The following is a 22,126-nucleotide window of genomic DNA, read 5'->3' on the forward strand; positions in this document are numbered from 1 at the left end:
AGTTATTGTAAGTAGTTTAGATAGTGCATACTTTATTATTATTATTATTATTATTATTATTATTATTATTATTATTGACTGAGCACTAAGGAGAAAAAAAGACCCTTGTAACATACTTGACTGGACTTTCTCGCTCACATTTCAAGACATTTGACACGGGTTGTCGTCACTGGACCAGTGCTGGAAGCGCCGGTCCCAGTCCTCCCTCCTGTAGCTGAGATAGAGTCCACTGCTTCATGTGAGGTGACTTTTCACTTTGGTAGAAGATTTTCACTTTTTAAGCGAGAGCTAAATATGGAAATCTACTAACGATTAAGTATCGGAGGGGAAAAAAATACTGCTTTATCTATAGGATCCTGGACACAGAATGAAACAATATTACCTTGATCTGCTTTTGCTTGTTTTGCAGATGTGTGTAGGGGTCTGATTGTTAGACCAGGTTTACAAACTGAAAGCGAGCGGTGCTGATTGCGGTCCTCAGAATCAACAAAATTGGAGCTTGACCTTTTCTGACCTCCTGCAGATGTCTGTGCACTAAACAAAAAAATGAAAATGTTCTGCCAAAGTCAATTATCGCTTTAAAAGCACATTGTTCCACAGACACCTCGTGTCTCAAATCAACTGTTCAGCAGCAGAGAAAGCAGTTGAGACATTTTACAATGCATTTCAGGGGTCGGCTCGGTTCCACAGCCATGAAACACTTGACACACGTTAGAGACAAAAAATAACAGAAATCGGAGATGGTAAGATTCTGTAGGACACCCAGGATTAGCATTGGTTGTTTATGATGATTCATGTTCTCTCCAGTATTTTGTTTGCCAACATATGTTCTGGATTAATTATGAAACTTAATTTGCAAAGACGTGCTGACAACCCTGACTGTGAAGCCCCCTCTCAGCTTTCTCTCTGGTAGTTGAAAAGCTCTGAATGGAGGAGTCGTTCCAGTCTGCAGCCATCTAATCATCGCTCGCTCGCAGACGTCTGCGTTTTAAAAGGGGAAGCGTGTCAGACCCAAGCTTTAAAAAGCGTCTTGTACAGGCCGAGGGCGGAGGTGGAATCTGAAGGACGTTTCTGCCAATTGATTTCTTTAGCCAATTGATTTCTTTAGCCAATGAACTGGCCCGGTGTTGTCTGGCATGAAGTGCAGCAGCTTGCTCCCCCCCACCCGCCTTTTGGATTTGAATGGCTGTGCCACAGTGCTGCTTCTGCCTCTGACACGCTCCTCCACTTCTACTTCAGTCACTTTGCTTGTGTTCAGGGCTTTTTATGTGTAACGCCTCCCGAGGCCATGATGCCAGGCAACTTCATGAGGAAATATGGATGAGTTTAGCCAGCAACTGTAACCAACTGTTTTGCTGTGAGACCTTTCGTTACTTATTTTTTTATGATTTCACATCAGTTCTGGACAGCATCGTTTGCTAGTCCCATGCTGAAGCTTGGATCGCCCTTATTTATGGTCTCCAGTGGTTGCCTGTGTATCACTGCCTCTACAGGATGCATCTAGGATCACAGGTCGGGTCAAATGCACCTGTGTAAACGTCTCTGTAACTGTATGAACCTAACTGGTCAGCTGGTCTCAGTTCAGCTCTGCTCCTCTTACTGGATACAGGCTGACTGACACCACCTCCTTTACTAATGGCGGGATCCAGCTTCCAGTTGTTTTCATACAGAGCCGACAGGGAATCGACGCCATTTAAAAAGTGGCGGCCCATCACTACGTTTGGCTTTAAAGTGGCTTGCCTTTTTAACTGTGCTTGGAAAAGTGACTGTTTTGTTCAATTTGTTCCTCCAAAAACTACTTAATTGTGTGTACCGTATGTGAGAAGTTGTTTACATTGTGGAAACTGAACTGCTTGTGTTTTTTGTTTTTGAGAATTTTTTTTTTTTTAGAATAAAGAAATGACCAAACGGTTGTGTACGTCTGTTATTGTCTAGAATATTGGAGTAAATATCCGCCCTCAAACAATTCATGTTATCCCAGTGGTCTCAGGCTGGATTTACACACACACACACACACACCAAAAAATCTGATTTTCCTTCAATGCTGGATAAACCGTCTGGATGTTTTCGGGGTCAGGTTTGAAAGCAGGTTAATCTGACACAGATCCAATGTATAGGCAAGTGTTTTTCAGTCCTCATATAAAGGTGTTGTGGGCTGTTATAAAAATGACCAATCACTTAGAGGTTAGAGAATTACAGAATTAGAGATTACACGGCTATAAAAAGAATCAGAGATTATACAGCTATAAAAAGAAAAAAAAAGATCAAAATCTAATGATCAAATCTAAATCAACTGGTCATGTGTAATTGTGTGTGTGTGTAAGTTTCATGTGCACATCATCCATTTCCAAATGCCAAGTGTTGTGAAAACACCATCTGCTGACTCCCAACAGGTTGGGCCACCTCCGGCTCTGACATTCCTGAGGAGGGCCGGGGACGACAGCAGCAGGTTCGGGTTCATCTGAGCATGAATGAATGGATTTGTGCCTGTGAGAAAATGACCATAAACTGCTATATTTTATATGAACGTCTGTCTCCAGTCTTACAGTAACAAGATTTACAGCTTGTAAATGGCTCAGAAGGCTCTTGATGTTGGAGTTACCAGTAAACCAGTTAAACAGATGCAGTATCAGTGTCAGTATCAGTAGGTGCTGACAGGCCACACATACTGACTCCTAGAGGCGGCTCAGGGGAAAAGTCCTCCCTTCACCCCAACAGGCAGGCGGTGGCTATGGGTGGCTCAAAATCCTTCTCACCACCTGACATGATTCCTAGACGGATTCAATTTCATAATTCCACTTCCATACTTTTCCCCAGACCTTCATTTCTTGATTTATTTGGAAGATTTTAGACTTGTGTATGATTTACCCACACAGTCATTTTGCTCCTATAAACTCTGTTGTATCACTCTATAGATGAAGAGTATTCCTCGCAGTGGCAAATAAAATACGTGAGATGATAGAGGTCTAACACCACAGAAGATAACAGTTTTATAGATATCAGGATAGATAATATTTTTCCATACTTATCCAAGCATTTTTGTGTAATTTCCCAACTTATCAAGACCTGGAAATGACCAAATTGCATTTCCATACATTTCCAGAGTTGAGCAGGAAACCTGTGTCTGGAAAACGTAACTTACGCTCTAACAGCTTATTGTTTTCATCTTCTGTTTGATGCTGGATCTAAAACACAACCATCATTCATACAACCTTTAGGCTTCTGACTAAATATTGATCACATTAAGCTGTGAAAGCTGGCTGCACATAGCATCTTTACTGTGTCAGTCTATGCTAGACAGCCTCAGGTGGTTCTATATGATTGGAAACTATTGGATATGATAGGAAAAAGAAATGTATTTAGTCACTTGTCCTGCTGTAACCTGTGCTATCGAGAAATAAAGCCTGAACTTCTATTAGCAATGAATTTGAAAGAGTCTTTGTGCAGGTAAAGCTTGTTTAAAGGGTCAAAAAAGGGTTGAGCAGCAATTTTAAACAGAATTTTCACGAGTCTGGACCCCAGACTGTGGAACGGCATTTCTCATTTGAGTCTCCGGCTGAAGAAAAAACTTGAAGGACCCCACATATAAAGGCTGCTACAGCTGTTTTAGATTCATTTCTTTTGAAGGCATTTGTACTTTATTAGTATTAAAAGGTGAGGGACAGGTTGGTAACTGTGGTGACGAGAGCATGGTGTGTATCTCAGCATGGGTTAGGGTCTAGAAGTAGAGAAACTGCCCTCCAATCACAGCACCCGTCCTGCTGAAGTGTCCTTGAGCAAGATGCCGAGTGCCTACCAGCTCCAGGGCTGCTGCTCTGTATCCGAGCCTGACCTTTGACCTCTCTGTTGAGCGGGTAAAGAGAATGCCTCCACTAGGATCAATACCTGTTATAGTGTCCTGTTACACCACAAACCATCAACTAATAGGAGATAAGATAGATTTTCAGCCAAAATCTAAAACAACATTCATCTAGTTTTTCATATAATGCATTAGCTTTCATTAAGACTTTAATGTCACTGGTAGGTAGAATGGGATGGAGGGATGTAACAAATAAAGGATTACTTCCTCAAATCCTGTAGTTCATCCACCCACTGACAGGTAAATTAAGTCCTGTATTAATCTTACTGGAGTACAGTGACATGACATTACACTCTGCTGAAGTACAGTGACTGGCTGTCTTGTCTCTTACTGGACGTCCCAGAGAGAAGAGTGTCTGCCTCCTGTCCTGTCTGACTGCAGCAGCTGATCTGCTCTGGACCACAGGAGATGCTATGTTAGTTTTCCCCTCAAGTCTGGAAGCAACAAGGAGATGAGATCGTTTAATATTTTGCACTAAGAATGAAGATACTGTTTCCCTTTGACCAGGAATTTGCTGTGGCAACAAGGATTCATTTTTTCATTGTTGCCTTGTCAGCAGTGTTCAGCTAATGGCTAGTTTCTAGCACCGGTCGTTTGAGCAGAAAACAGCAGAAGCCCTCGCTCAGGTACACCTCAATATTTTAGGGCGCTGTCTAAATCATCATTGTTGTGAATGAGACCAAGGAATCTTCAGAGAGCTGTGTGTATGAAACAAAAATAAAAAAATGTGAAGAAACTGAACAATCTGATCCCTGAACAATTTTCTTATCAGATGGTTTCCAAGGACTGGACTGAACAAGTGTAGACTGAAACATCTTCTGCTCCAAATCCTCATGATGTAAAAACAATCCCATACATGTTGTTTTTGGTTAAACTGGGGAAAAACAGACTGTCCTTGTAGTGATTTCTGGTCTCCTCTTCCTCACCGCTCTCTGGACAAACACACCGCAAACCTCTCCGTTACGCTGGCTTTAAATGCAACCAGTTTTAAAATTTTTAATATCATTGTTTTTATTACTATCATTGTAATTTTTCATCATTTCGTCTTTGCACAAAAAAAACAAACAAATAATACATTTTTTCAGGAGTTGATCACCCCTCCCAACCCCGATCCCACCACTACAGTTACAGTTTGCTCAAAACACATTTAAAATCAATGTAAATTACAGCAATGTAAAACGAAATAATGTAAAATAAAATCAACCCTGAAAGAGATAATAATATAACAGCAACAGCCAGAATAATAATTAGAATCCAATACCCAGCACCTTAATACAATGATCAACTTTTAAAGAAACAAAAAAAAAAAAAAAAAAAAGAAAAAAAATCTGACGTATTAAAAACTGAAAGAAAAAAACGACAGTGTGTCATTGTGATAGAAAGAAAGAAACGAAAGTGTTAAGTTAAGTACAACCTGCTGACGGGACTGGTGCTTGTGACCCATCCTTGTCCTGATCGCCCCTTTCTCTATCCCCCCCCCGCTGTGTCCCCACCTTTGTTTTTTTGTCCTTTTTTTTTCTTTTTGTTTTTCCTATCACCATAACCAGCTAAGCACTTGGCCCTGCTGGCTTCAAGAAACTGGAGCAACGTGCATAAACACAAAGAGAGAGAGAGAGGGAGGGAGAGAGAGAGAGAGAGGGGGGGGGGGAGAGAGAGAGAGAGAGAGAGAGAGAGAGAAAGTGAGGCTCGACTTCTCCAGGTTGTGTTTTTTTTTTTTTGTATGTGTGCTCTGATAGGAGAACATTCGTTTGAGCTTCTTCCACACAGCCTGAGGATAATGCTGCCGCGATAAAAATGTCTCTCTCCCTGCCCTTCCTGCTCTGCTCTCTCTCTCCCCCTCTCTCTCTTTCTCTCTCTCCGTTTCAAGCCATTCTGGACCGGTAAGGCCGTTAAAAATAAACATAGAAATAAAAAAGAAAAATGGCCAAAAGTGAACAAGCAGTAGTCATCACCGCCACCGTCATCAACACCGTTATACATCTCCTGCGTTTGGGGGTCACTGGTGTGTGTGTGTACACTAAGAGATGTGTGTGTTTGTGTTAAAGTGTGTGTGTGTAAAAGGTGCACTACACCGAAAGGCAGCAATGATATGATCCGACATGACCGTTCACCCCCCCCCCACCCCGACCCTCCCGCCTCCCCCCAAATCCAAATCTGTACAAACCCCCCCAAATTTTTTTTTAAACGACACAAAAATATAATATTATCAAATCAAAAGTAGAAGAGAAAATAATTCACCATTCGTTGATGTTTTTTTGTTTTTTTTTTGTTTTTGTTTTCCAGTGATCTGTAATATACTCAACGCACACACACTTTTTTTTTTTTCTTAAATACTCCGAAGATAGCTTGTCGTGTGTTTTTTTTTTCTCTTTGGGAACACATGTAAGTAGAGGGAGGGAGGGAGAGAGAGAGAGAGAGAGAGAGAGAGAGAGAGAGGAGGTTAGAAAGAGGAGAAGTGGGAGAAGATCCATCGTTTCCAAGTGTCAGGGTCGACATTCTGTGTGTGAAGGCGTGATGCCACCCAACGAAATACCAACATAATAAAAAAAAAAAAGACAAAAAAAAATAAATCAACATGTTTCATTCTTGACAATAGTAAGGATCATTTATGTGCTGACGTAAGCGACGAGAAAAAAAAACAAAAAAAACAACAACCCTAAATTTCAATTATTCTTCAAAGAAAGGCAACGTAAAATCCACCTGCAACCCCGTCCGTCCGTCTTTCCCTCCCTCCCCGTTTCCCACATCCCCCTCTTTTCCAGTGCACAACTTTTTTTTTTTTTTTTTTTTTTTTTTTTTAAAGCAATCAGCAATAAAAGAGGAAGAAACAAAAATGATAATAAAAAAAAACAAAAAAACAACCAATACGGACTTAAAGGTGCGGTCCGTAAGGATCGACGACAACATCAAGTCTAATTGGCCCGGGACTTGATGGCAAGAGGGATCGTTGGTGAAAACGAAAACTGAGAAATGAGGGAGTGACGGGACGAGAGCGAAGGGGACTGGGCTGAGAGATGGACGTGTATGTGCTGAGTTCAGTTTGAAATTACAGGGAGAGGGAGAGGGGGAAGAGGTGTGTGTGTGTGTGTGTGCAGGGGGGGTAGTGGAGTGTCGTGTGTGTGAGTGTGTGTGTAGGGAGTTTCAAACAAGTTCCTTTCGGGGGGGGGGGGGGGGGGGGGGGGGGGGAGAGAGATTGGGGGCGGAGAGGGTCCTTTAACCGACCGAACAACCAGTCGAGCGTTTCCTGGAAGAGTCCGTCCGTCCAATCCGTCTGGTTTGTGTGCTTGTGTGTGTGTGTGTGTGTGTGTGTGTGTGTGTGTGTGTGTGTGCGATAGGGGGGCTTCAGGGACCGCAGTCCCGGCTCAGTCCGAGTCCGTTCAGTTTAGGGAAGAGAATCGACGGCGAGGAAACGTCCTCCAAATTCAACCGAAAACTCCTCGGAAGGGAGTTTTCCCGGCAAAAACCAGGCTCCGCATTCAATCTGGAACCTTCTGCCAAACGCACATCGCGGCTCGTTAGAGATGCAGAGAGCAGGTCGAAGGTCTTTTCAAGCAGTCCTCCGCTCTCTTTCCTCTCTATCCTCCATCTCCATCATCCATCCATCCACCCCGCTTTCCCCCCAAAAACCCCCCAGGTAGCAGAACCGTGCTGAGAAACTGAATAAATAGCAGGAAGTGACAAAGAGTGGTCAAAGTGATCAAAGTGTGACTCCTTTTAAAACAGCGAGAGCAGATCGGACATGCAGAGAGAGAGAGTGGAACGTCTAAGTAGAACGTGACGAAAAGAAAAAAACCCCGTAGAGAGGGAGAGAGAAAGAGAGAGAGAGAGAGAGAGAGAGAGAGAGAAAGGACCCCGGTCTCGTGTCTGTAAGTACTTCACAAACTCGGGAGTGAAATCGACGAGTTTTCGAACCCCGGGGGAACCTCGGGAACTTAAGGAACAAAAACTTCTAGAAAAGAAAAACGTTTTCTAGTCTCCGAACAAACCGATAGCCCTACTTCAGAACCTTCCGGAGAAGTAACGATCTTGTATTTTCATTTTTTTTTTTTTTTTTAATGTGACCCCGCTCCTTCTCTCGCCTCACCTGTGTCCATAATACTTCCCCGACCCCCCCCCCCCCTCCCCTCCCCATCGCCCGATCCAGCCTTCCTCGATACAGCATCATCTTCGTCCTCGTGATCCACCGTAGCTACCTGCGACCCCTCCGCCCCCCTCCCCCCTGCCCGCCTCCCCCACCCCCGGATCTTAATCTCATCTCTCCCCGCCGCTCCCCTCCGGCGCGCTCACAGCTTGAGCTCGTTGGCGATCTTGGAGGCGATGTTCTTGAAGGCGATGGACGTGCCGGAGATCCGCTTGAAGCGCACGCCGTTCAGGGAGAGGCGCGGCAGCTTGCACACCTCCATCTCCCACTGGACGAAGTCGTCGCGCGCCGGGTTGCCCGACACGCACAGCAGCATGTAGCGCTCGCGCAGCTCGTACTCGCAGCTGTTGGAGTCGAGCACCTTGCGGATCTCGCGCATCATCTCCGTGGGCTCCATGGACGACGTGGTCTTCATGGACCAGGTGAAGCGCAGCGAGCGCGGCTTGGACGAGTCCTTCTGGCCGGCGATGGCCGGAGGCGTGCCGGTGCCGCCTGGGAGGGGGGAGAGAGGAGAGGAGAGGTGAGGGAAGGTTACGCAATGAGAGGGTTAGAGAGGAGAGAGATGAGGAGAGAGAAAGGGAGGAGGAGGGAAGAAACGAGGAGTGGAGAATGAGGAGAGACAAAGAGAAGTGTGGAGGGAGGAGAGAGGAGGATAAGAGTGATGGGAGAGAGAGAGAAGGAGCGATGAGAGGGTTAGAGAAGAGGGCAATGTGGAGAGAGGAGGGAGATAAGGGAGAGTAATAGAGGAGAGAGAGGAGGGGAGAATGAGGAGAAAGACGAGGAGGAGCGAGGAGGGTAAGAGTGGTGGGAGAAGAGAGAGAGGAGAGGGGGAGAGCAGAGAATGAGGGTAGAGAAAGGAGAAGACGATGGAGGGCAAAAGGAGAAGGGAAAGTAAATGAGGAGAGATGTGAGAGAGGAGGAGCGGAGAGTGAGGAGAAAGAAAGAAGAGAGGAGAGAGAAGGAAAAAGAGTGAGGAGAGAGAGAGGGGGATGAATGAATGAATGAATAATTCTCTCCAAATGACATGCAGCCTACCGGTGTTACCGGATCCTGGTGAGGAGTTGTTCTCGTCGTTGTTGGAGGAGGAGGAGAGAACGCCGCCGGACGTCTTCTCCGACTTGTCCACTGTGCTGCTCAGCATGGACCTGGATGGAGGGATGGGAGGGAGGGAGGGTGAGGAGGAGGAGGGAAGGAGGGATGGATGGAAGGAGAGGAATGAGGGTGGAAGAAGACGAGAGAGAAGGAGGAAGGAGTTGGTTTGGAGAGGAAAGAGAGATGGGAGGAAGTGAAAGAAGTGAAGGAGGGGAAGAAAAGTTGAAGGAAGAGAGGAAGGAGGAAAAAGCGTGAGAATTGAGCAGAGAGAATTTAGAATATTTCAAAAAAGCAGAGAAAAAAGGAGGGAAGAAAAGAGGGAGGGGGAAAAAAAAAACGGAGAGGAAGGGTTGAGAGGAAGAGGGAGACGATGAGGAATGTGGAAATGAATGAAGACAAAGCAAAAAAATTTGTTTAAGTACCCCTGTGTGTGTTTGTGTGTGTACGACGTTCAGGTCGCTGAGCTGTGTGTGAGTGCGTGTAGGCGTGTGTGTATGTGACACACAAACACACATTTGGGTACTGGAAGATTTCTGTTCCACACACACACACACACACACACCACCATGCACGTCAGCCAGCCCACTGACACACCCACACTCGCTCACCGGGATGCTACCATTCGCTGCCGGTCTAATCTCCCGCCCCCTGATTGGTTAAGACTGAGGCATTATCACCATCACCGACCAATTACATCCCCGTTAAGAGCCCGCTCCCAGCCACTCACAACAAGCACGGCTCAGATATCATCTACTGATTGGGTCTGCTCTACTGATTGGCAGGCGGTTTTGGTTGAGTCTGGGATTTTGTAGTTTTTTTTTCTGGGTTTTACCGTCTGTTCTGTATCTCACCTGCTCCCCTCATCCCGACCCTCTCCCTCATACGGACTCCTCGAGAAAAATCAACACAAGTTTAGTCTTTTGAGGGCTAGGGGCGACATTTCGCTCTACAACAGACAGTACCACTTACTCAGCTAGCTGGGCACAGCCGCGCCGCTCTCCATGCCTGCCGGACAGTCCCAACCCAAACACATAAGACTCCTCATACCAAATATCAAATCAATTCCACTCCAATTTTCAAGAATCTGCTCCAATTTCATTCCAGACCTCTGAACAGGGCCACCTGTGGACTACACAGTCCACAATGCATTGCAGTGGATGACTGCATCACTATGGCAACTGCTCCATGCCCCAGTGCCAGTCCACTCTGTGCAACCACTTCATTACAGCTCCGTGGGCTGAGTAGGGATTCATTACGGTACAAAGAGGTCAAAAGATGAGCCAAGAAAAGATAAAATAGTATGGATCTGGGAAAGGTAACAGTCTTGACCAGAATGGAACGGATTGGAACATAATGGAACGGTTTAAAGCAAAATGGAAGGGTATCGTTTGGGTCAGTTTACAACGAAATGAACAGTTTAGAACAATGGAACAGTTTGGAACAGAACTAAACTTTTTGCAACAGAATGGAACAGCTTGGAATGAAATGGAGTGGGTTGCAACAGAATGGAATGGTTTGGAATAGAATGGAATGGTTTGGAACAGAATGGAATGGGTATTTTGGAACAGAATGGAATGGTTTGGAACAGAATGGAATGGGTATTTTGGAACAGAATGGAATGGTTTGGAACAGAATGGAATGGGTATTTTGGGTCCGATTGCAATGGTTTGGAACAGAATGGTCGGCATGGCGAGGGCAGGTCCTGTGACTAAGGGAGGCAAGGAACATTAATAATCCCACCACCGTGGTTAAAACCTTCTTTTATTAGTAACACTGGACCTACAACACAGGCTAACTGCTTAAAACACACACACACACAAACAGACACACACTCATTTACTGAAAATAACTGTACCTACAGACAAGCTAACTCTTAAAACACACACACATCATAGACAGACAGGGACACACACACAAATATTCTCTCTCATACAGACGGAGAAGACTGAAAACAAACAAAAACAGACTTAAGTGTGAGGACAATGAAGACGGAAACACAAAGACTGAGTAACACAGCAAGACAGTAAACAAACAGCTCACATGCAGACACTGGGGGGAAAAAATTGACAGACAAGACAAATTCAACAGGTTCTAGTCTTGTATTCATTCTATTGTGGGAAAAGACTTCATTCCAGTTTTGCCCCATAACAAAAAAAACAAAACATGAAATACCTCCTGCAACAAAAACATGGTTAATGTACATTGTTAAATGACATGTGAGAGAGGTGAGAAGGTGACAAAACTGCATCTCAAATGACAGTGGTATGTTGATGAACAATGTGAAATGTTGAGTGAGTTCACTTGTGCCACTTTGCATGCCTAATATGATTTATCTGAACATGAAGGGATGCAAAATGGCTACCGCAATATGGCCTCCGGAGAGGGGTACTGTGGTGTCAAGTGAAAACAAAGGATAAGGAATGACTTAGTCCCTAATACACATCACCTATATGTTTATAGATCCACTACGACTAGGACCTGTGCATATACCAATCTCATGTTTTACACTACAAACAAGCCACTGGCCACACTGATGCAGATTTAAACATGGGGCAGGTAAATTGCTTCCCCCTCATATTTTAACAGTGTATGTATACTTATAAATGGGGAGGTATTCAATAATGTGTGAAATTCATTAAATGGCCCCATGACATTGCTTCCTATGCAGAAAAATAGTGTGGTAGTTCATCATTGTACCGAGCCAATAATGAGATGCTGTTACATATTTTAACCACCGGGTGGAGCAGTGATCCAGATTAAAAAGGAAAACTGCTCTACCTGCTGGTAAAAACCAGCCAACACACTCAGTGGTGTGGCAAAGGCTGTGTGTGTGTGTGTGAAATGTGTGTTCAACATGTGCATACACACATGTACATCAACATGTGTTCAGAATGTGCATATATACACAAGTATCAACATGAGCATAAAAAGGTGCGTGTCCGTGTATGTAAATATGTGTGAGCATGAAATGGCCTGTATGTGTGTGTGTGTGTGTCCACAGCATAAAGGTCTTTTCCAGCCAGAGTAGGTCAAAGCCATCCAGTACTGTTGCTGCTGCTGTTAGAGAGAGCCAGTGCCAGAGTGGAAAACAGAGCGATGAAAGAATGAAAGAGTGCAGCCTCCAGAAAGAGTGCAGCCTGAGACAACACTGCAACCCCATCCCTCCTGTGTCCTCTCCTCCTCTCTACCTCCGACCAAAACAAAAAAAAACAAAAAAAAACCAGCCAGGTCGGTTTTCTTATGCTTCCCTAGCGTGGCTTTCGCAAAAAAATCACATCAAAGCTAAAAACACAACTTCAAAGTCAGTAAGTCTTCTCATGCTAATGGAATGTTTCTGGTGACCCGGCCGAGGTCCCGGGCCCCGCAGTTTGAGAAACCAGAAAGGTGAGATGGGTGATGGTTAGGGCTTGGTAGCTCGGTAGATGCCGTTAGGCCCGAATAATGGTTAGTGACGTTACATAATCCTGGGGTGTGATCAAGGCGACACAAAAAGCCTGACATGATAATGACACCTGACAGACACCTGAAATTTCCCTTCCTTGCGCAACATCAATAACAACAACAACAACTACGTCTTTCTCGCTCTGTCGCTTCCTTTCTCACACATCATCAGTGCAGGGTGTGGGGGAATTACAACGGGAGCTAGGATGAAAAAGTCGCCTCATGGTTCAGGGGAATCAGATCTCAACATTACCTGTGTCTGAAGCTGAGGGGGGGGGGGGAGGGGTTAAGAGGGGGAAGGGAGCAGCTTGATCTATCGCACCATTAAGACTCGACCTAAATCTAGGACGCTATGGGGGAACGAGCTCACACACGCTACCTGGGAAATGGATGGAGAGAGGGGGTGGGGGTGAGGTGGGGGGTGGGGGGTGGGGGGGTGGGGGGTGGGGTGGGATGGGTTGGAGGGAGGCAGGAGGACCGGGATTGATGGAGGGATGGAGAGAGAGAGAGAGGGGTGAGGTGTTATTGTGCTGCATTATGATGGAGTGAGTGAGTGAGTGAGGGGGAGTTAGTAAAAAAAAAAAAAATGGGCCAAAACACGGCACTCAAAACCAAAAGGCTCAAAAAAAAAAAAAAAAAGGGGCCAACCACAGAAAAAAAGGATGAGAGAAAAGATAGGGCTCAAGGATCAAGGCACAAGGGAAGATTTCAACAAAAAAGCTGCACAAAACACCAAAAAAAGGGAGGAAATATATATATATAAAATATATATGAAGAGAGAATATATATATCAAGGGGTTATATATTTAACGTTGGGGATGTTGCCTACCTTCTCGGAAACCTGAACGAGAGATTTCTACAAAAACAAAAAGAGGGATAAAGAAAGAAAGAGAAAAAAGAAAACGTACGTATAAACTTATATATTTATGACTGTACTGTGAAAGACAAGCTTGCCCGCTCAAGAGCACACTTTGAGACAGAGAACCAGAAAAGAAAACTGACAAAAAAACAAACAAATAAAAAAGAAAGTCCAACGTTCTCAGCTTGAACCAACCCCACTTGGGATTTAAGCAGCATTCAAAACCAACAATGGCAAAAAACATAAAAAGCTTTTCTCAATGTTGTTACAGCCCACGTTTCAATCTGATGAATGGAGAGAGTTTAAATGTGGAATAAGTTTTAGAGTTAGAGGCATTCATGGTCTGAATGCGTGAACAGACATCATTAGGTACACAGCAAAACACCTTGGAGGGATTTAAAAGGCTCTGTGGGAAAATTTCATTAAGAAACGCTGTCCTAACAAACAAACCCCCCCCCCTCTCCGACATGAGATGGATCATTCCACCACATACAGAAAAGTCCTGGCAGAACCAAGTGATCCTGAAAAGAAGGGGGTGTTGGTGAGGTGAAATGGTCAAATGTGTTAAAAAAACAAACAAAACACCTCTCCTCTCTCTTGCACACACACACACACACACACACTTAAAAGTGTTGAGCACAGGTTGAGAAACAACTTAATCTTTAACACAGGTTGAGAAACTTAATCTCTTCCTCTCACACGCTCACACCTATCGCAAACACGCACACACAAGCAAACACGCCGAATGTGTGTGAAGGACGAGGAAACGCCACTCTCCAGTCCAAGCGGAAAAGTGCTGCGGTCAGGTTATATGATATGTTAATAAAACACACAACTTCACTGTGTGTGTGTGTGTGTGTGTGTGTGTCTTTAGTCAAACTGTCCCCCTGCAACACGATCTCTCTGTCTCCACTTCTACTTCCTACCAGTAAGCCAGGCTGGGGTGTGTGTGTGTGTGTGTGTGTGCATGTGTGTGTCAAGGTGTCCCCACTAGCGGTATTTATAGTTGAGGGAAAAGTGATATCTCCGGTGTAACCATGGATACTGTCGCCACGGAGCTATCTCTGAGTGGGAGGCCTGGAGAGTGACTGTCTGTGCCTGTACCTCCTCCTCTTCCACACACACACACACACACACACACACACACACAGCAACTATACACCGACACCCACACACATGCAGACAGACACTTGATCATTCTCCATTTCTGTCCGTCTTTCACACACACACACACACACACACAAAACCACCAAAAATACAACGGTATGCTCACATACACAAGCAAAAACAGACACCTAATCATTCTCTCTTTCTCTCTCCCTCCCTTTCTCTCTCTCTCTCTCTCTCACACACACACACACACACACACACACACATAAACGCACACTTCATCACTTGTATACACAATGAGCCTCCAGGGTTGGTTGATGACTCAGAGGGAGTGATGCCACCAAGACTCAAACCTGACGAAAATCTCAACCTTACCTGCGCTCTGTGTGTGTGTGTGTCTTTTTGTGTGTGTTCACTCGTACCCTCCTCTCTCTCTCTCTCTCTCCCCCTCGCTCGCTCCTGCCATCTTGAAATCCTCACTTCCTTCCCTACTCCTCCACATGTCAACCTTTTGCTCCCGTCAGCTCCGTCCTTCCTCACCCGTCTGACCGCCGCCTCCCACCCGCTTCCTCTCATCCGGTAAACCGCTCTCTGAATATCCCGGCCGGGCCTCCCTCCCTCGCTCCTCCTCTACAACACACACACGCGCTCCTTTTCTCCTCCTCTCTCATTCTCTTTGCTGTTTCTGACTCACCTGCTTATGGACTTCCTGTGGCAGTAGCCCCTCACAAGAGATTTGGGTCCCAACACGGAGAATTGGGTAGCAAAACATCTGCCTACAATGAATTTATTTCCAGTGACACTGCTACTCTGCACAATTCATCATTATTATCTTTATTTAGAATTGCCTACCTGCCAATAACCTATCTACCTATGATGAATCATGTTTTAGTGGCTTTGTTACTCAACATAATTCATCACCATAACCCAAGGCCTAGTGAGCTGAACATGAAAATCTTAAAAATCTTATCGTCATTGCAGCAAAATCTCTTCTGTACTGAGTCTATTGGTGCATATCAGTGGAACTTATGTCAATACTCATCTGTGAAAGGCCAATATCAGCCGACAGACAGCTATCTGTTCCCTTTTCTAGCTGTCACCAGTTGCTGATGTCAAAGAGTTTGGTGATATGTGGGTCAGGCCTTTCCCTCCTGTCCTTCCCTTGCCCTTTTAATAGCCGTGCTGCACTCTACATTTTCACTGTACTTACTCAGCAACGGAGGATCATCACAGCTAGAAAACTGCCACCGCTTCCAAAGAAAATGAAAAATTAATCCATACGAGTGCAGTTTTAGTGCTGCAACCTGCGCTAGAACAAAGACGGGGCCCGAAACTGGGACAGACGTGGAACCAAAACCAAAATTACTCCTCAGTCACCGCTGCTCCGAACAAAATTACAGGGGAGACGCAGCTGTTCCCTTCCTCTCCCTTTTCTACTCCCACCAGAGTTACAGATTGGAAAGAAGCTGGTGAACTTAGTGATAGGGATGAGACCGGCCCCTCCAGAGGAATACAGTGAAAAACTGTGATGACATGGACATAAGTCGTTCCAGAGAGGAAATAAGGGCATGAAATGACTTGTAATGAACAACTAGTAATTTTCTGTTTTAAGATGATATAGTTGTACGGAGAAACCTCGCTACACACAAAAAGTTACATTTATTTTTGGATAATAAATGGAACACCAGTCTCAACCTCATGTCTATGATGCACTGAACTCTTGAACGATCTTACTAGCTAATACAACTGCTGTGCCGTTCACAGTTGAGGCATTCCGCTGACGTGCTTATGCAGAATGAGAAAAAGGAGCAATTCTTAGTCATTCTGAGTCATGCCTCCCCCTGCCCCTTCCACCACTACAACTCCTGTGTGTAACATGAAGGTGAACTCACTGACATCTTTCTCCTCCTGCCCCCCATCACATCTCTTGTCCATCCTTTGTTGCTGCTGCCCTTCACACTTTCTATCCTCCACCACTACATCCATTCCCCTACCTTCCTTCTATTTATTTATCAACTTCCTCCTTCCGTTTTCAACCCTGCTCCTCCCTCTCTCCCCCCCCGCTCCGCTCACCTGCGTACGAACTTGGAGGTGAACTTGCTGAAGATCCCCGTGGCGCCGTGCGTCCTCCGGGCCTGGCTGTTGCCGTGCGACAGCGACGGGGAGGCGGGCCCGCCGGGGTAGGCGGAGCCCTGCTGGTCCCGGGCCCCCCGCTGCTGGCCCGCGTGGAACGTGCTGCGGATGCCCACCCCCCGGGAGAAGTTGGTGCGGTCCGTCACGGCGGCGCTGCTGATGTTGTGGGCCGACGGGGAGGCGCCCGGCGCCCGCTGGGGCGGAGCGCTGCGGGAGGGAGGAGAGGAAAATGGAGGGGGGAGGGGAGATGATGGAGAGGAGGGCAGGGGATAGGAGAAGAGAGAAGAGGTGATGGAGAGGAGGGAAAACGTGCAAAAAGACAGGAGAGGGATAAGAGGTTGGAAGAGGAGAGGAGAGAAGAGAGGAGATGCAAATGAAGAAGTAAGAAAGATGGTGATGTAGATGGGAGAGGAAGAATGGAAGACAGAGGAGACAGGAGAGGAGAAAGTAAGGAGAACATGGGAGGAGGAGGGTGGGAGGGGAGCGGAGGAGGACGGGATGAGAGGGGAGAAAGGAAGAAGAGGGGAAAAGAGACAGATGAAGAAGGTGAGGGGTAGGAGGTGACAGTTGAAGAGGGAGAAAGGGAGATAAAGGGAAAGAAAAAAGGGAATGGGGTAAAGAGAGAGGGGACATGGTAGGGGAATACAGATGGTTAGATAAACTAATAAAATAAAATAATTTCCTTCTGATGGTACTTACCTCACTGCTAAGTCAAATATATATCTATGTCTGTTCAGTGTCTGCTAGCTGTGATGTTTCATATAATCCCTGAAGTCATCCAAGTCAATATTTAGGGCCAGATCAGGTCAGTGAAACACACACACACACACACACACACACACACACACACACACACACACACACAGTTAATCCTCTTAGCCTGGCCACAAGGCAAAGCATCACAGACCTCTCTCTCTCTCACACACACACACACACACACACTGTAACTCAAATGTAAAGCCTTGCATTTGCTTTGTAAGTGTGTGTACATCTTCCATATACCTGGCATTAGCAGACCTGCACTAAATGACAAATATAACAAACAAAAAAAGGCAAAAGCACAAACACAAAAGTGAACACATATACACACACACCACTGCGCGCACACGAATGGAACAAATCTAGAAATAAATATACACATGGGCAATCCACTCAACACGCTACAAACAAAAAGAACAGAGAGGCTTTTCAGTCAAGTCTCCAGTGTAGCAGTGTGATGAATAGCTTAAGCATATCCTCTAATTTCATGTGTTGAAGTTGTTCACGGGTGACGAAAGGCCAGCACTGCACACACACACACACACAAATCAACACACACAAAACACACAGGTCTTCTACGGATACAGATGCGAGGAGAGAAAGGCTGGATCAGGCAGATTAGGGGGGCGAGTATGAGCATATCAAGTGTCGACATAAAAAAATAGTAGGGGGAGGTCTAGGCCAAAGATAAATAAAAAAAGACAGATTGGAAGTTCCTTGAAAAAGTGAGAGTTTACTAATGCTACATATAAGCGCACAAATGAATAAAAGCTCATAATTGAGCAAGGGACGGAAACAAAAAGGCTTCTATACATGCAGCGATGCAACGCATTTCAAGCTCAAGGCTCTTCCTCAGGCAGGAGCAGCCTTTTGTTCATTTATGCGCTTTTATGTAGCATTAATAAACTTTCACTTTCTGCATTCAAGGAACTCCTGTCAAGTGTTGAAAATGATTGTCTTTTAGGAGGGACTACATATTGGTAGCAGGGAGATAGTAGTAGATTTTTCCAGGGTCCATTTGAACTTTTGCATGGCTACAGATTTTTGGGAAAAAATGGATCTGCCTATTGCCCTGTCTTGTTCATTTTGTGTAAATTACTCACTATTGAATTGGTATGATGGATAATCTATGCTACAGAGTATCACTGTGCAGGCACTGTGACACACATGCATAACCATGCACCAATACAAGAGGAGGAAGGTATTTATTAGCTTAAAATGTTGAATATGTTTTTGAAGTTGGTGACTTTCATGTCATTATAGAACTTTGACTCTGAATTATAGTACAAGCTGTTCAAAGGGATACTGATGTAGTAAACAGGCTATTGAAAGGAACATACTTTTCATGGTAATGGTATTTGAATTATTCAAAGGGGTATTTAGGGACAGGGCTACATGTTGGATAAAACAGGAATGGATGGGGTGTAAGGGCACAGACTATGTGCTGAGAAGAGGGTGCCTATTCCTCACTCAGGGTACAGTCTATGTGTTGGAGTGGTACCTTCTCTCCAGCGTTCCCAACCAGGTTCTGAACAGCCCAAGCTCACTGTTGAACGGCGCATGCAACAGAACAAGACTTCAACATAGAGCAGACAAAACCACATACAGCCAGAGGGCCACCTTGACATTTCCACTGGTGGAATTTTAGCCTGGCAATTTTCTGTTTCTTCACCGGACAATTGTCACAACGTGGGGGGAAATGTCTCTTGTGTTCTGTAAGTGGCACTTCAGCTCACCCTCAAAAACCAAAATCAAGTCAAGACAGACAGATAGACGGACAGTTTTGAGAGGAGCTGAGGGACACATTTAGAAACCCTCCACCCCGTATTGTGACAAATGCCTGGAAGGGGAAAACGAAAGACCAAAACTCAAAATATCAAAGTAGCCCTTGAAACGGACACCGACTTAAGCAAGCGGCGGAGCGTGCCAACAAAAGAAAATACGGCAAGTAACAGACAGCAAATGCACGCAGAGAGCCAACGGAGATCACACAGACGGCCATCGAAGACATTTCACTCGAGGCGTTCATTTATTCCTTCATTCAGCCGGACACACTGCAGTACAGTAAACAAAACAGATGGAGACAGGGTTTTCCCAGGCGTTTGAGGTGTTCTTAACTGAGGTGGGTTTTATATGGCAGGTTAAGACTCCAAGAGCCCTTAACAACTTTTGGGAACAAACACGAGGCTGCTGGAACCCGATCAAGACCCGAATTCGTGGAAAACGACAGGACTGAAATTCATTTAGACGCTTTATACAGGTGAGCGACACTAAATACAGAGCCAGGAAACAAGACTGGGTTTTTTTTTAGATTCTGCATACAAGTTTAAGGAGGAAAAAAGTGTGATAAAGATAACATAAAAGTAAAAGATACCGGTAACATCACAAGTCAGAAAGACAGATGGCAGACCACATTAAAAGTGAACAAAGCACCCTGTACAGGGCGTGCAACAGGTGACAATTTCTACAAACAGGTTTACACAATAACATGCACTCACACAACCATTATATCTGTTTTGTTTCCAGTTCTCCCCCAGGGCACCCACAGTTTTTAAAATCATTTTTCTCATGACCCAAACTTACATAACATTTAACAAGTTTTATACAACTAACCTGCTCGGTCTACCTGTTACTGAGGGGACTTGGGGAGGCAGGTTTGTGCAACATAACATAGTTATTAAAGTGACATTTCACCCTTACTGTATCTGAACTCTACTATGTCCAAACCTCTGGTGTTTTCACTTTCACTGCACTTCTTACAAAAGTCTTTAATTCATTAGCTATTTGGTTGTAGACATTTGTTTGGTTTTTAATTGCTGAATGTCGGATCACTGAACCAAGTGAATAAATGAACTTATTAACTTAACGTTATATTGTCTTAACACTATGTCTCTGTAAAGCTTTAGGTCATGCTATATTTCCCATTTTTATCGTTACACTAAGCTGTATTTAACCATATATGTAATGTGTGTTTTCTAGATGAAAGCGTTGACAAATTCAAATGCAACAACTTTCCAGAATTTGTACAAGATTCTCTACAGTTTCGGGATAGTTGTGTGATTTGGGTGATGCATAATTAGTGCAGTTTTGGTATTCATTTCCCAGAATGATTGGAGAGACTTTAACCTTCCTACAATCTTTGGGTCCTGACTCCAGTCCAATAAAATCCCTGAGATGATAATAAGTTCTTTCAATGTTTATTCTGTCATGAATTCTCTACAACCTCTTTCTAAAAAAGACGTCAGCTTGTCCAACTTGTTCCGCTGATGTTATTCCTTGGACCAAGAAGACAGACTTATAGCACACCTATTCTGTAACCATGCTAATATAAAGGGCTAGTCTGCACTCAGAGAAGGTGTACTGGCTAGAAAGACCCCTAGACCCCCTGTGGAAACCCATATCCCTGCTGGTCCAGAACCTTGTCTCCTGTCTCCCTCTCAGCCCGTCTGTCTCTCTAGAGGAAACCAAGCGAGTTAAAATCCACCTCTGGTCTGACAGAGGCAGAGGGAAAAACCTGCTCATCTTGTTCTTAAGCTGTAGCTGTTTCGAACAATTACCGTCCCCTGGGTTATGAGAGGTTTGAAAGCGACTGATTGGCCAACGACAAGGTGTGTCAGCGTCAGGCTAACCAGAGCCTTCTATAGACCGAGTTTGGCCAGTGCACTTTTCTGCGGAAACCGTTGGAGCTGCACAGTCCTACTTCACGACTGTTGCTAAGTAACTGGTGAGTCTATGCCAGCTGGTCTTAAAAATGTTGGGCATCTCACTATGGTGATGTTATAGTGGTAAATATATATAGGTAAATACTTACAGCAAACACTTCTTTGCTCTAGAGAAGCCCATATTACAAGCTATAATACAACACAACTATCTATGGCTCTGAGTTAGGGTAAAGTAATGCAGTCGGTCTCTTTGTTGCTACACTGTTATGCTAAAAATTACCCAGGTTTCTGGTTCTGGCCTGCCATGAAAAGAAATGTCAGGGGATTTCTTTGGGATTCTACAGTAATACCATTTTAGCAGCATGTGTTCCTAAAAATATATTCATGCTACTACCCCCCCATAAAAAAAGAAAACAAGTGCAATATTTTCACAGATCATGCTTCTTAACTTCCCTCCTGTTCTACAGTTTCCCATGTAGCAAGCTGTGTGCTCCTTGCAAAAAAAAATGCCACTGAAGAACCTAACCTCTCAGTAGTCTGTCAGCCCATACAGAGGGGAAAGGCAGGAGAGGTTTGGAATATAGACAGTGTAAGTATAAACTTGGTGAATACATTTTGTCATGCTTGATGTTTCTGCTAAATAGCAAGAAAAATGTGTCCGATTAAACGAAATATCCAAACTGAAAATGTTTGACACATTTGAAAATAAATATGCGATACTGTAAGTTATAAATTGTGGAAATGTATTCTCTCCGCTCATCATCTGTGTGTGTGTGTGTATGTGTGTGTGTGTGTGTGTGTGTGTGTGTGAGGCTGTTGGCGAGCAGCACAGTATGTGTTAAACGAATACACCAACTCTTTGATCAGCTTCACAGTTGCGGAGCGAAAACATTGGTAACCAGTTCCACTGTGTTTCCAATCTTCTCAGTGGAAACACAATGGAAACAGTGAAAAGTTTTTGTTTGCCAAAAGGTCAGCGCTCTCCCTAATCTAGCTGCGGCGGAAGGTTTCAGAGCCGACGAGTCTATTTATCCTTTCTTCATCTCTCTGTTTTCCTCTTTGTCTTTCTC

The 22,126-nt window shown here is 44.6% G+C and overlaps 1 protein-coding gene across 10 annotated transcripts in view; it reads right to left on the reverse strand.

Moving 5' to 3' along the window:
* Nucleotides 1-8,108: 8,108 nt before the first annotated feature.
* Nucleotides 8,109-22,126, reverse strand: part of mark2b (MAP/microtubule affinity-regulating kinase 2b) — a 51,218-nt gene continuing 37,200 nt past the window's right edge. For 4 of the 10 annotated variants that reach the window (XM_078291600.1, XM_071923107.2, XM_078291603.1 and 1 more), the window contains 5 exons: nt 16,576-16,842; nt 13,363-13,389; nt 9,944-9,982; nt 9,036-9,145; nt 8,109-8,492 (listed from right to left, as the gene is read on the reverse strand). In XM_078291600.1, the coding sequence (XP_078147726.1) occupies nt 8,143-8,492; nt 9,036-9,145; nt 9,944-9,982; nt 13,363-13,389; nt 16,576-16,842 (793 nt within the window). In that variant the 3' untranslated portion in view covers nt 8,109-8,142. The remainder of the gene's footprint in view (nt 8,493-9,035; nt 9,146-9,943; nt 9,983-13,362; nt 13,390-16,575; nt 16,843-22,126) is intronic. The other 6 variants (XM_078291606.1, XM_078291599.1, XM_078291602.1 and 3 more) reach the window with 5 other exon arrangements.

Source organism: Centroberyx gerrardi, chromosome 23 (genome assembly GCF_048128805.1).
Source record: "Centroberyx gerrardi isolate f3 chromosome 23, fCenGer3.hap1.cur.20231027, whole genome shotgun sequence".
In the NCBI taxonomy this organism is placed as follows: domain Eukaryota; kingdom Metazoa; phylum Chordata; class Actinopteri; order Beryciformes; family Berycidae; genus Centroberyx; species Centroberyx gerrardi.